Source organism: Amphiprion ocellaris, chromosome 22 (genome assembly GCF_022539595.1).
Source record: "Amphiprion ocellaris isolate individual 3 ecotype Okinawa chromosome 22, ASM2253959v1, whole genome shotgun sequence".
Classification (NCBI taxonomy): domain Eukaryota; kingdom Metazoa; phylum Chordata; class Actinopteri; family Pomacentridae; genus Amphiprion; species Amphiprion ocellaris.
In genome coordinates, this window is record NC_072787.1 from 17,636,125 (window position 1) to 17,650,251 (window position 14,127).

Here is a 14,127-nt window from a genome sequence, read left to right on the forward strand (position 1 = left end):
TGGCTGCGCGCCTCGATCACCAACGCGCACAATAGTTTAATAAACCAGGTGCTAAAGCGCATTTTTTGACTTTGTTTTGAGGGGGTTTGGCGGAGGAGGAGGGTCTGCGGCGGTTTAACGCTTAGCCAGACTGTATCCATGTCAGTGGAACAAGCCATGCTGATGTCAGAGATTTCTCCTCGGCTCTCCACGGTGGGAGGATCTCTGTGCGTTGAGTCACGCAGCTGTCAAAGATAGCTGTCACCCAGTTTCACGATCAAACACACAGTCAATGAGAAAAGGGGCTTTGAGCCGAAGGGACGCGGAGATCGCAGGTAACCCTCAAGTCTCCAAAAACGAGGAAAGGAGACACGCAGAAATAAAAAAAAAAACAACAACAACAAGAGTTTGGATGATTTTCCCCCCCTCCTCGGATATTCGGATACACGCTGGGGATATAAAAGAAAAGATTTTCTTCTGCGCCTGACGAGGAATAAGTGGGACATTTTCGCACGGAGATGAAGGCGAAAAAAGGTAAGTGGGATGCTTTAGAGGAGATTTTAGTTTGAAGAAAATGAGTTTTAAAAGTCGAAAACACCACTGAGGACGATTAATAGAGCGATTTCCCTCTTATGCAAACCATGCAGTCTATTGTTTCCTTTCCAGACATGACAGGGGGCTTTTTCTGCCATGTGCTGGCGCTATGTCAAAAATCGATTTAGCTCGCTTTTACGCATCATTTGTGACTAAAAAGGTGTGTTTTTATTAAAGTTTTTACACATTAACACACTACTAAGCGGCCATGTGTGTTGTTTTTGTAGTCACCTAATTAACTTTTGCTTAAAACCTGAATTAAAAAGACGCCTCTGTTTAGATTGAGGTTAAGCTAATTTTAAGTAGCTACATTTGTGACGAACTTTTTTGTTGTTGTTTTTTGTAGCTAAGTGAGGAAACAGGTCAAAGTTAAGCGAGTAACTGTGAGTTCGGGAGTCAGAAGTGTTACATTTTCCCAACCTGCAAACGTTCAAAATTGATCTCTTGTGTCTTTTTCGCCGTCTAACCGGGAACACAAACACCTCCAGCGGCTTTAAATTGGATTGAAATCCAAATGTGGGCTAATGTTCATCCTGACCTCATTGTGGGAAGTTGCTGCTGCCTCGCTGCATTCACGGACCTCGTGGTGCAGCAGCAACAATAGAAAAACCCCCTAACAAGTTGGTTAAACTTACAAAGCGTCTTCGTTGGGTGAAAGCGGCATTTTCGGCTCGTTTTGTCTCAACACACTGTATCGAAAGGGGGTTAAGTTTGGACCAAAGCTGAGATTTAGCGAGCAGAAAGTTTTAAAATCGCATACAAAGAAGCACGCAGCCCTGGATTCTTTTGTTTAGTCTGGAGACGCTGATTTGCAACAGGTCTCCCCTCCCCCTTCCCCTGCTCTCCAGCCTACGTAATTACCTCATCCTGTTGGCCGCTCAGACTTTGGGAACTTTCTGATTCCTTTCCCACTAGTTTCTTACCCCTGGAGGAGACTGAGTGCACAGGCTTGTAGATTAACTATCCAGTGTGTTTTCATAATGGCGCCTGGGCTGCCTGCAGAGGAGTTCAGGTGTAAATATGGACTTGAACGTCACATCTTAGGAGAAAATCAAGTTTCCTTATGTGGCATCATGGGGCCCAAATATTCCATTCTGTCTATCTTTAGTATGTATTGAAAACTAGGCTTTCAAGTAGTTTATAAATGTTGTTTTGTACTCTGTCATCTCTGTAAATAAACACCTGCTGTTTTTCAAAATACGACCTCTCCCTTACATGCTGATTGTTTTTGTGGAATAGACCTGGTTTGTATTTGTTGAGGCAGGTTTTATAACTGACACAGCATCAGACCAGCCTTTGTGATGTCCCCCCCCTCCTCACCGCCCTCCCTCCTCGTTCTTCCCCCTCTTCTTCCTCCTCCTCCTCCTCCCTCCCTCCCTCCCTGGCTCCTTATATGAATCACATGGCTGAACTTGACAGCTTGCCTCTGACACATCAGCTGCCTCCCAGACAGCTTTGGTTAAATGGCTGCGGCACACGGCGGCCGGGAAGACGGTGGTGTGGCTGACTTCGGGGGATCTGTGTTCTCCTTTGTCCTGTTTCTCACACGCTCTCCCTCCTCTTCTCGTGCAGGTTTGATGATGCTGTCTGGCAGCGAGACGGACGACGAAGACAGCGTGGACGCCCCCCTGGACCTGTCGTCCAGCGCCGGGAGCAACGGGAAGAGGAAGCGGCGAGGGAATCTGCCCAAGGAGTCGGTTCAGATCCTCAGGGACTGGCTGTACGAGCACCGTTACAACGCTTACCCATCCGAGCAGGAGAAAGCCCTCCTCTCCAAGCAGACTCAGCTCTCCACACTGCAGGTACAGCACACAGATGTGACAGAAAAGTTACCTAAGCCTAATGCTGCCAGTAAAATCTTGTAAACAGACCACTGTAAAAGTCGAGAGGAAACGAGTGTCAGCTTGACTGAATCATTTCCTGGCTGGATGGCAAACAAAACATGACACATAAACAGTGAATTGAAGGTCATCCAAACCAGCTTGATGTTGCAACATAAAAGTCTATGAGACAACGTGAGTAAACTCACTCCCTGTGTGCTGTGGGCTTGGCTGAGGCACTTGGACAGGAATTTCCCTCCCTCTAGCCCCTTTCCATCCCAGCTGTCTGGGAACAATGCAGAGTCATTTACATAGTTAGAGCTACAAGCCTCCCTGAGCCAGTTACGACTAGCCTGGAGGACTGAGGAAAAAAGAAGAGAGATGACCGTGATTACTGCTGACACAGAGATTATTTTTTATAGAAAACTCCTTATAAATGCAGGATTAAGAAATCCAAACTAGACTTTGTGGAGAAAGTTAATGTTTAGCTTATAGTCTGAGGTGTGATCATAAACTTTGGCCTAAATTTTAGGGGTCTGTTTTTCACATTTCTGCAGTGTTGAACTAAGAAAAACAGGAAATGCGGTGTGAAATATACAGCCTGTGGTGTGAAATATAAGTGTGTGCGATAGGCGGGGTTTCATTTTGATTTCTCTATTGAAAACACATGCGCAGACTGCACCTGGGGATACACACACCAGCCAGATTTTCTTTCAGATTGCAGGGCAGCAACACAAGTGAGCCATGTGATGCGGCTTTCTCACTGCGGGGGTGTTTGTCTTTTCCAGGTGTGCAACTGGTTCATTAATGCGCGGCGGCGACTTCTCCCAGAGATGCTGAGGAAAGATGGCAAAGACCCAAATCAGTTCACAATCTCCAGGAAAGGCAGCAAGGCCGGTGACAGCTTCTCTGACAGCTCCCAGTCGCCAAAACACAGCAGCCCTGCAGCAGGTACGGAGGAGAGCTATGACAAGCGCGTCCTCCACCCCTCCAGCTTCGAACCTGCCGTGCCCGGCGTCCTGAGGAAGGCGATGTCCCCCTCCATACCTTCCCCAACCTCCACGTCCCCCTCTCCAGGGCTCGTGCCCACCCGGCCTTCCGTCATCTGTCACACCACTGTCACCGCAGCAATGCAAGCCAGCCCGACAGCCTCCCACCCGTCTGCGCTGGGAATGAACTGTGAGAGGGCGGCCGAGCTGCTGCAGTCCGTACAGGCTCAAGCGCTGCTCCGGTGCCGGGATGAAGGGCCGGGCGGCCAGCCGCTCCCCACCACTACCACCATCCTCAGCAGCACCAGCATGGAGGGCAACCTGAGCCCCCGCAGCGGGCTGTTCAACACCCCTCCTCCCACCCCTCCAGACCTCACACAAGACTTCAGCGGCTTCCAGCTCCTGGTGGACGTGGCCCTGAAACGGGCTGCAGAGATGGAGCTGCAAGCCAAACAGCTGGTCTCCTAAAGGAGAAAGTGACACAAGTGGAGAGACTGACTTTGTGTCTCGACTCCTCAGTTCAGTTGACTTTGTCTGCACGTAAACAGAGAACAAATCCACACGAAAAGCCTGATCATTTCTATTTTTGGTATACCAATCAATATGATGAGGATGTTTTTTATTGAGAAAAAAAAAACTGTATCAAGGTGCCTTGGCTGTAAGTTGTTTATTCATTTCATATACATGCGTATGTATCTACATGTGTATTTTATTTGCACACAGGGACCAAAAATGTTATTAGAAAAATGCTGCCTGTCTTTATGTCTTTCCATTATACTGTATATCATTGTAGAGAATGGAGTCTTCCTTCACGGACCAATCAGACGGATTGGTCGCACCCACACACGTTTACTGTTTAACATTTCAGAGATCAGTTCATGATTGGTCTGCCTTGTTTGTTTGCACACTAAAGGCAGAAGAAGGTCATCTCAGTGTCTTAAACATACGTTTCTCTTGGCATCTATGACAAACTTATTCACTACTGTAGTAAATGTTTGTGTTTCATGAGTATAGTTTTGATTTTGTAATTTACTTTTAGCTATTTTAAAGAAAAAAACCTCTATGCTTTTTTTTTTTTTTTTTTTACTCTTATTTCCCCAACAAGGGATATTTCAGATGACCAATGTAGCAGGTTCTTAGTCTGAGCCTTCATCCCATCACTCAGCGAAAACGAACGGCCAGTGGACTGGAAAATGAAACACTACAGATGTCTTTTTCTGCATTTGCTGTTTTACAACCTGACAAAAAAAACAGCTTTTTTTGAAATCACCAAAAAGCATTTTCATGTATAATAGGACCATGTGTATAGTTAATGTGACATGATGCCCAATGATGTGATTTCTTTTCATACTGTGCAATGTTTGTGGCAAAAAGGGGTCACATGGGATTCAAATAAAGTTTTGTTTTTCTACATCTCAGAATCGATCTTTTTTTTTTTCATTCAAGTATTTTCCCTTCTTCAGATCACTTAACTCTAATGCACATTTATACAGGCTGTATTCTTGTAAATCCTGCTGAACTTTGCCAAGATTACAGATTTATCCCTCAAGGATAAGAAGAGTGTATTGAGCTAGAATGTTCAGTAAATAAAAGACAGGAATACGGGAGGGCAGAAATAGCGTGGTGTTCATGTCTTTCCACAGGCATTCAGAGGCATTCCTGTGTGTGAGAGGTTTACAACAGCTCCTGCGAATTAGCATAATCCTGCATAAATTAACACGTGCAAACAGCAGACGTCAACAGTTTCTTGCCAGCGGGGTTTTATGTGTGTCTACGTTTCAATAGAGTCAATGTAAGGCAGCTTACAACCGAGTATGAAGAGGAGGCAGACAGCTGTTCCCTTCTGGTTCTTCTACAATCCTAAAGCTTCTCTATTGGCCTCAACCGGATTTGTTGTCTATATTTACTAAGACAGGCACCCTTTCATTTTATTATATTCTTCTCCAAAGACACACAAGAGTTTATTTTTCTAATTTGATAGAATTTTTTTTAAAGCGCTCTTTTATTTTCATTAAAATGAGCTCTAATTGTGCCAGCTAGCTCATGTTCACTAATCAATTACCTGCTATGGTACAACTGAGACCAGTGATGGAATTTAAACATTCAAGTACTGTTGTGCTATTTTAAACCTCTTATATGTCATATTTCAAGGGGAATATTGTATTTTTCCCAGTTATACTGATTTCAGATTTGTAGTTACATACACTTAATGAGATCATGTTTTATATACAAAAAAATGTGTACAGAAAATAATATAAAATCATTTCATTTCACATTACATTAAGTGCAGGCACACCTAGAATTATAAAGCATAAACACTTGGCAATATGAAACAAACAATATTATAAAGGTAGTAAGTAGATAAAGTATGTAAAATACTTAAATTGGAAAGTGTTTAATCAACTATAGATGTATATAAAAACTGCTTCCACATAAATTACATAAGAGTACATAGTAGTTTAACCCTCATAAGGTTACTGAGTGCTTTTGTTATTAATAAACTGCAAAAACTTTGAATGATTTTAATGCAAGGCTTTACCAAACTAATATTTACACTGTAGTGTTACTAACTTTGACTTATGTAAAACATTTGAATACTTCCACCACTGCTTTGGATGTTCTAAAGGCAACAGCAAAGTAATCAGCTGAAAAATCTGTCGCTTTTTTTTTTTTTTTTGCCTTGTCAGTGGCAGAAGCTGCCCCTGCCAATCACTAGCAAACGTCCAGAATGCATTTCCCAACTTTCGTCACGTTTCCTGTCAGAAGTGACAGCTCTCATCTTGTGGCGGGGGCTGGGCCTCGTCTGAATGATGTAATCACTAATAACGGTTTAAACAGACCTCCAGGCGCACAGTAGGCAGTTGTAGCCCACCATGGTGGACCATCTGATGGGTAGATTGACCCAGGGCCAGGCCGTGCACAAAGACCTCACCCCCACCACCTCCTAACCCCAACTCAGGCCACCGAGACCAGCGTGCCTCCCCCTCAGCACGACTGATGTGTGAATGACAAATCACCAGAAGCTGCATGTACAGGAGCGTCAAGGCTAAGCCAAGGCCAAAAGTGCTGTCTAATTATGGGGACGCGCCCCTGCGGAAGGGAAAAGCCCTAAAAACACACCACGCTAGCCTTGTAATCTGTTTAATTATATTCCAATTGAAAACACGTGTGGAGACGGGAAAGAAATGAACACAACAAAATTATGGCGATGATTTTTTTTTTTTTTTTTAATGCTGATAAGAGCTCATACACGTGCCATAACATCAACAGTGTAATAACATTAAATACAAAATGTATATCTGCTTAATATGTTATTTGATTGGGTTTTTTAGTTTACATTTACATAGGGAAACATTCATTTATGTACAAATGTTTATTTGAATGTTTTTCTCTTAATATAACTACATCACAAGCATCAGAATTTGCCAGGATTGCATTTTAAATTTTTAACCACAATCCAACATTCTGGTTTCTAACTCCCTGCTATACCAGGAGTGTTATATTGATATGTTAATATAATAAAACATAAATAAAGACTCAATTATTTGACAGACAATTCAATTCAAATACAAGTTCCAAAGTAAAAATACTAAAATGAGCTTCTACGTAAAATGGCATTAAGTTTGAACTATTGTTATATTCACCCTCTCTAAAATTTATACTGAGCAACTAAAGGAAATACAAATCATACTGTACGGTTACATCATCACTTGAGATCCTCCACTGACAAACGTTTCTCGATGAAAACGTCAGGTAGCTGTTCAATAGGGACAAATAGCAGGAATATACTGTATCCTGGCTTATAGTTATCCAATGGCACAAAATATTTCCAGATTAATACGGAGAACTGGACTACACACCAAAGTCCTGCTATTCTGTTATCAAAACAAAGTACGTGACCGAAAAAAAACGGCTCAGGATTGTCTCCACATTCAAGCAGCTGACAGAAATACCTTGTTACACTGAAGGGCTGTGATGTTCAGTAGGAACATCACCTAGAAGATGGCATGGACACCGTTTCCTTTAGTTAAGATCATGGCCTATCCTGATGGCAGGGATTATATACAATAAGAGGCAAAGTCATGGGTCACATACAGTCACATGAAGCCAGTCACACTCCCTCTCATCTCCGAAGCCGCACACATACACACAAGCACACACTCGACACACTTCTTCCCCTGAGACTGCTGTTGTGCTCGACTATCGTATTAGAAATTAAGGCTGACCACTGAAACAGAAAAGACAAAAAAAAAGGTGCCTGTCATGCTAAAGAACCAACATAAATCAAACACAAACACAGTATAAGGGCCTTGTTGTCAGTGCATAATAATAATCACAATGTCAATAAACAGTCATTGTTCTCCTAATCAATAAATTAAACACGAATACAAAATATTAGAAACTGGATTTTTTCCGTATGACCTTCAAATAATTGCTTCATTTGGAGGCAGAGATAGTGCACACACAGTGAGGAGAAATAGTCCCTTTTCAGTCCTGTAGTCTCAATACTGTCAATAAACCTTTCTTGTCTAAAAATGACATAATAAAATACAGTACAACTACCAGTATTGTACCAAATATCAGTATTTTAGCTTCGTCGGTTACACGAAAAAGGTTGAACACAACATGGGTTAGGAATAAACCTGTTAAAAAAAGACAAAAAATACCTTGTGTGAGCATGAACGTCATGTCATTATATGTTCTTTACACAAACATGTGTTGCTCAGTTTAAAATGAGACAAGATGGGTATTTTGTTTACAGTTTATTGATACTGCTACCTTAGTCATCAATTAGAACTAGGACTGTTTAGGCCTAGAAAAATAGGAAGCACTTCTGAAACATATATTCGAATCAAAACACACACTCACTCACACTCTTTCTGTCACACATACACGCGGATTAGGTTTGTGGCATTTTAGAACAGTGATCCTTTCAGTACTCTGCAAAAACTCTGCTCCTGGCTCAACAGCCACCCTGCCTCACCTGGAGGAGCAACATGTAACCTCCTGACCTTACAGGGTCGACCTCAGGCCACTGGACAGACCTGCTTTAAGACAGAAGGCGACTGTGTCACCAGGTGACACTTTAATTGCCTCTTCTGGTCTTTTTAATATTATGCTCGATCTCATTATGCAAAGCGCAAACTTGTCAGATTATAATACTTTCAGAATATAGATTTTCGATAAAAATATAAAAATCAACTTCATAAATATCAAGTCAATGGGTCTGGTTGGGTGTGGCCTCTCCCTTTGATTTGATGTATTGACCTGAGCAGATCAGATCACATACATCACCTATGCCTATATGTGTGTTTGCATGTATATACATACACACACATGCATGCTCCCTCTCTGCATCCTCAGCTCCTGAAACACATTAATGTGAAGCATCACTGCTGTGCTACACCAGGCTTACTTTGTAATATCAGGTCACTTAAAAAAGGGGGGGATTCGTTGGAGATGTCTTTGGGAATGAGGGGGCAGGTGGAGGTGCAAGGAAAAGAGGGAGTGCTACATCAAAGCTGGGAGGAGGAAATGAAGGGGAAGGGGGAGACAGATAAATAAATAAATAAATATCGTGAATGTACATTTCTTGTTCAGACAGCTTCCATCGTGACTGACCCCACAGTGATCTAGGAAGTCTGCAAAAAATGTGATTATGCTGTGTTATAGCACCCTAGCCTTACCATTCAGTGCTATCGTGTTTATGGGACAATGTATTGTGAAGGTACATATGTTTACGGGTCTCATAGTCTGGTCTGGGCCTCAGGAATATAGATCTCGATACTGTCTGCGCTCTCGGTAGCAGAACTCTGCCGAACCGACGCGGCACGTTTGGCAGCTAGCAGGCGTTTGCGAGCCTCCAGACGCTGGCGCTCAGAGCTCTCCAGCGAGCGGTCCCTAGCCAGGGGAGGGTGGCCCTTCTGGGGCTTCTTTGGCACAGGAGGGGGCATCCTTCTCTCCTGGACAGGAATAACAAATAGTCTTAAAGACAGACCACCGAGTCCTCATGGCAAGCTGCAGCTAAACACAATGACGGGCGACACAACTGCAGCCAGTTTGCATATAGGGGTTAGAAAGAGCGGTGTAGCTGTTGCCGGCAAAATGTCAAAGCATGCAATTTTGAATGAGGTTATGGTTCACAGTGGCAGCCATTTGTGGGGGGTAAGAGAGCACGATGGTGGCCATTGCGTGAGGTAAAAGACCATTGGAGATGGACAGGCCCCAACGGTGCATGGCAGGTAGAGAAGCTTCTCAAAAGCAGCTCACTGTCGACAACAAGACAGAACAAAACACACAAATACAAGTGGTGGCGTCAGGCAGGCAACATGACAGTATGCAACACGTGTCTGCATGCTACAACAAAGCCTAACTGTGAATCATTTGGACTTACAATTCTGAGTATACAAGTAATGACAGCAGCTAACATGCGGGTTAGTGAAGCATTCCAGAACAATACTGAGGTTAGATCATTTGATCGTTTAAAAGTGGAGTTCAGTGAGTCTCATATTTGCCATGTGCGTCTGCACCTGAATTTCTGGGGGAGTCAGAGGTTTCCAGTTGTTGGCTTTGAGTTGGTGGAGCTCATCAAACTTCAGGCTAATGTTCTCGATGGACAGCTGGAGCATGTCCCAGAAACCCGCCAGGTCCTGCGAGACGGGCCGCGGGTGTGCGTTTGGGTTCTGATACACAAACATCACACATATACACAAATGGACACGTGAAGACACACATACAAACACATATTGTTTATATGCCAATCACACATGTCTGGAAAGATGCAGTTGCTGCGTGATGATTCAGTTTTAAAGCAGCTGCTCAAATCACAAAACTGGCTCTGAGCTAAATGTCAACCTGAACTGGAATTAGAATGACACTGAACTGACATCATACTGTGATACGTGGGAGTGCTGGGCTTGAATCCAGACTGTGCCTTTGACTTCTTTATTAGCCTTTGTTCTGAATTATACATCAACTGTAATTAAAAAAAACGAGTGTCAGTGTATGCTTCCTACATTCAATGGTACATTAACATAAAAACAAACTTATTCCAATTTATAGCTTGTATTCTTACGGAATTTACTAATAATAATGTTTCTGTAGTAACTTTTAAAGGCTGAATAAATTGTTATATAATGTGCATACAATGCAACAAAGGGTGTATAATTTTGAGATGCAGTTGTGCATATCTGATTCTAAAATCCATATCTCTCAGACTCTTGTTTTCACTCAGTAAGATCATTATTTTTTATGTGAAAGATGGCAAAGATGTGATGTCTGTACTAGAAGCTCAATAAACGACTGCTGGCCTGGCCTGTCAGAGTGATTTGTGCAGGATGATGTCAGCGTGGAGGGGGAGGGCTGGGGGAGCATGCAGAGGATGAGGTGACACATACCAGATTCTCCTCACACAGCTCCCGGAACTGCTGGAACTTCTGGGACATCAGCAGCTGGGCACTCCCCACTGCACTGCGGATCTTCCCCAGGACTGCAGAAAGACACAGACGCACATGCATGCACACACGCACACAATTCACAATGCAATTACTCACAGAGCCGCATACTGCAGGCATGTTGCACCACGAACAGAGGAGGTGCATTAGTAATGCAACACACACACACAAAAAAAAAGGATGCGCTAGAATCCTCTTTTAGATGTGCCTTTCAGGAGTAGAAATTATTCAGGGGAGCGAAATAATTGCTGTAATGCACAAAATTTCCAGATTTCTTTCTAAATATAGTTATTTTGTAAACACGCAATGCAAAATGTTGCATTTACAGAACATGCAAAATAGTCAAATCAAGCTAAAATCTAATTATAGAAATGCAATCGTATTGTTTTCACAGTGTTTGTTTGGTTAGATGGCATATGAGCTAAAGAAGGCTGCACTGTATAACCTGATTCCACTGCTCACTGCTATGCTCTCATACAGTACATCCCCGAGGAATGCAACCGTCAGTGCATACATTACTCTACATGAAGTCAGTACAATCAGAAACTGACAGGCAGAATAATGAATCTGTATTACAGACACAGAGTCCTCAGCCCTCCAGGATGTGTGTGTCTATGGGTGTGTGCACGGTCGTGTGGGATCTGGAAAAACAACCTTGAGACAGCCTCCCCGTTCTTTGTGTTCTGTGAGAGAATCTCTTGCCTGGAACCATAACAGCATAACACTAGCTGCATAAGCAGTGACGTTTTCAGTAGGACATGAAATAAGCTGCGCAGTAAGGACAGGTATAAATACAGCGCCTGCTGCCTGAGGCTTGTTTGCTCAGTCTGGCATGTTAACGTGGGAGTATGTGTGTAAAACATATTTAGATGTGCGCATGCAGACGAGCGCTGCACCGTGTGTATGTGTGTTACATGAAAATCAAATAGTTGCCTTGAAGGAGCACTGAGAGAACTCTGTTTGTGTGAGAGATCATTATACAGTGTGTCTAGAGGACACGTGTGGCTGGGGCCAGCAGCGGCCTATTGATAAGTATGCACGGTATGTCTGTGGAGGCCAGAGGGCCTGAGACAGGAACAAGCAGCTATTGTGGTCCAATACCATGAATACCAGCACCCTCCGAATCAGGAGAGGAGAGGAGCAGAGGATGAAAAATAGAGCTAATATCAATGTCCAACAGACTTTCTTGTCCTCACGTTTATCACATTTAAATCTGATGAGTCTACTCACTCTCATCAGGCAGCTCATTCTCCATTTCATCCTGCTCCATCTGTCTACACCAGCCCTCCATACGCTCCGTCTCAGCCTGCAGCAACTTGAGGAACCAGCGGCCGTCACGGGGGCACACCGATCGCCCGACGGCCTCCAGAGCCTCCACCTCCGGCTCGGGCACGCTGTCCATCCACGGGTCTGGAGGAGGCAGGATGGACGGGTCAAAGCCCACGTCTCCGTAGTCATCTACTGCACAGGCATGGTAGTGGTTCCCAGAGCCCTGGATGCTGACGGTGGAAGTGGCGGCATCGCGAGAGTGCTGGCGTGGCATGGTGACACAGTGACGAGGTGGCAGCTCTGGGGCGTCTATGGGGTCGTCAAGGTCAGCCTGCACCGCTGTGGTGACACTGTTGGAGCGGGTCATCCTGCGGTAACTAGGAGAGGATGCAAGAACAAGGCTTTGTTGGTTTCTCACCTTTTAAAGATCAGATATGTAGTTAGTTTATTAGTGTTTTCCTTTCAGCAGTAATTACGATATTGTTTACACACAACTCCTGGAGGTGCTCCCAGTACGACAAATTGAAATTATGATCACAGCAATCTCATCGCTGATAGCGATGAATAGCTTTTGTAGTGTCTTTTGTGAGTGTGTGTGTGTTTTGTCACCTGGCTCATTCAGAAGCAGCAGAGTGTGCAGTCAGCTGTCACACCACAAGCCCTGCTCTGGGGCCGAGTCACATACACAAATAGTACAAATGCACAAACACACACAGACACATACACCTGGGACCCTTCTCTACAGCTGGGTGTGCCATGTCGTATTTGGCTCAGAAACTTTGTGCCGCTGTTGTGCAGCTTTTGCCAAGTCCCTCCACACTACGAGCAACAGCAGACATGCACAGACACACACGTGCAAAGATTAAATCAACACACACACACACACACACACACACACACACACACACACACACACACAGTTGGCTACGTTCTCACCACCCCAGTAATGAATGGGATGCGGGTGCTGTGCTGTGGGATGCTGGGAGGGGTGGGAGGACGGATTGGCTGGCTAACTGTGCAGTGATTGGACAAGATTACAGCTCAGAGTGGTACAAGGCTCACAGCACATAACTTATTAACACATACAAAAATGTAGCTGCTCACTGAGGCACTTAAAAAAGCAATCAATACACTTTGATAAATAGACTTAAGAGCCCACATGCACAATGGCTCCAAAGATACACAGAAAGAGCAAATAAAAGATCATTAAGGCCCATTTGAGTCAAACATTAATGTCCTCAAGCAAACTTTCAAATTCAGGTACAACAAACAAGCCTTATCCTACTGCCAGACATGTAGTTTTGACTATTTCTGCAGTGCTAGCCAGTTAGCTGCACTCTAAACATGCACCTCAGCTTGACCTGCCTGCAGGATGACATACACAAATGATCATAGCTCCATCGCCTAAGCCCATCTCCGGACGCACACTCCTCCTCAACGCTACCCATTCATCTTTACTTCCCCTTTTCTCATTCATCTCTACCACTCTGTGAACGCGAAAGAAGAAAGAGAGCAAGAACAAGGGAGTGGCATCGGATAGATCAAACAGAGTGTGCATGGGCTTTATGTGTACGTACCAGCAGCCTGGTGTGTGCGTGAGTGTGTGTGAAGAGCAGTTAAAGTGTAACTCCTCCGAGCAGGTGTTCAGTTCTAATGACCTCAGCCTGCTTTCTATCAGGCTGCTAACAACTTCCTGCAGGGGCAGAGAAAGGCAAGGCCAAACAGCCCAGACAGACATATCAATAGACAGGGCGCAAAAGAACAAGAACAAGGGCATTTAAAGAGAAAATGTTGACATGAATGAGAGAGGAGAGACTGCAAAATATGAGGAAGGTATGCAAGAGCAAGTAAAAACGCTGAATGTCCATGTTCTTTTTACATTCATGTGACGGAAAGTTGTAAATCACCCCAGAGGTGGAGTCTTGCATTCCATGTGCTGCTGCTTTCAGAATGACTCTACACATGCAGGTTTTTCATTTTAAGTCTCAGTGATTTGTTGGTAACTGCAGAGAACTTTGTTCA

At 43.9% G+C, this 14,127-nt stretch overlaps 2 protein-coding genes across 6 annotated transcripts in view; one reads left to right on the top strand and one right to left on the bottom strand.

Annotated features, from left to right (window-relative positions):
- Positions 1 to 138: 138 nt before the first annotated feature.
- On the top strand, positions 139 to 4,795 carry tgif1 (TGFB-induced factor homeobox 1). Its single transcript, XM_023288346.3, has 3 exons — positions 139 to 513; positions 2,146 to 2,375; positions 3,182 to 4,795. The coding sequence occupies exons 1-3, from the start codon at positions 498 to 500 to the stop codon at positions 3,848 to 3,850; spliced, it is 915 nt and encodes a 304-aa protein (XP_023144114.2). The 5' UTR covers positions 139 to 497; the 3' UTR covers positions 3,851 to 4,795.
- The window catches only part of dlgap1b (discs, large (Drosophila) homolog-associated protein 1b), a 105,609-nt gene continuing 96,009 nt past the window's right edge, over positions 4,528 to 14,127 (bottom strand). For 3 of the 5 annotated variants that reach the window (XM_055007096.1, XM_055007097.1, XM_055007095.1), the window contains exons 9-12: positions 12,067 to 12,482; positions 10,780 to 10,871; positions 9,913 to 10,065; positions 4,528 to 9,345 (exon numbers count right to left, since the gene is read on the bottom strand). In XM_055007096.1, coding sequence (XP_054863071.1) covers positions 9,130 to 9,345; positions 9,913 to 10,065; positions 10,780 to 10,871; positions 12,067 to 12,482 — 877 coding nt within the window. In that variant the 3' untranslated portion in view covers positions 4,528 to 9,129. The other 2 variants (XM_055007099.1, XM_055007098.1) reach the window with 2 other exon arrangements.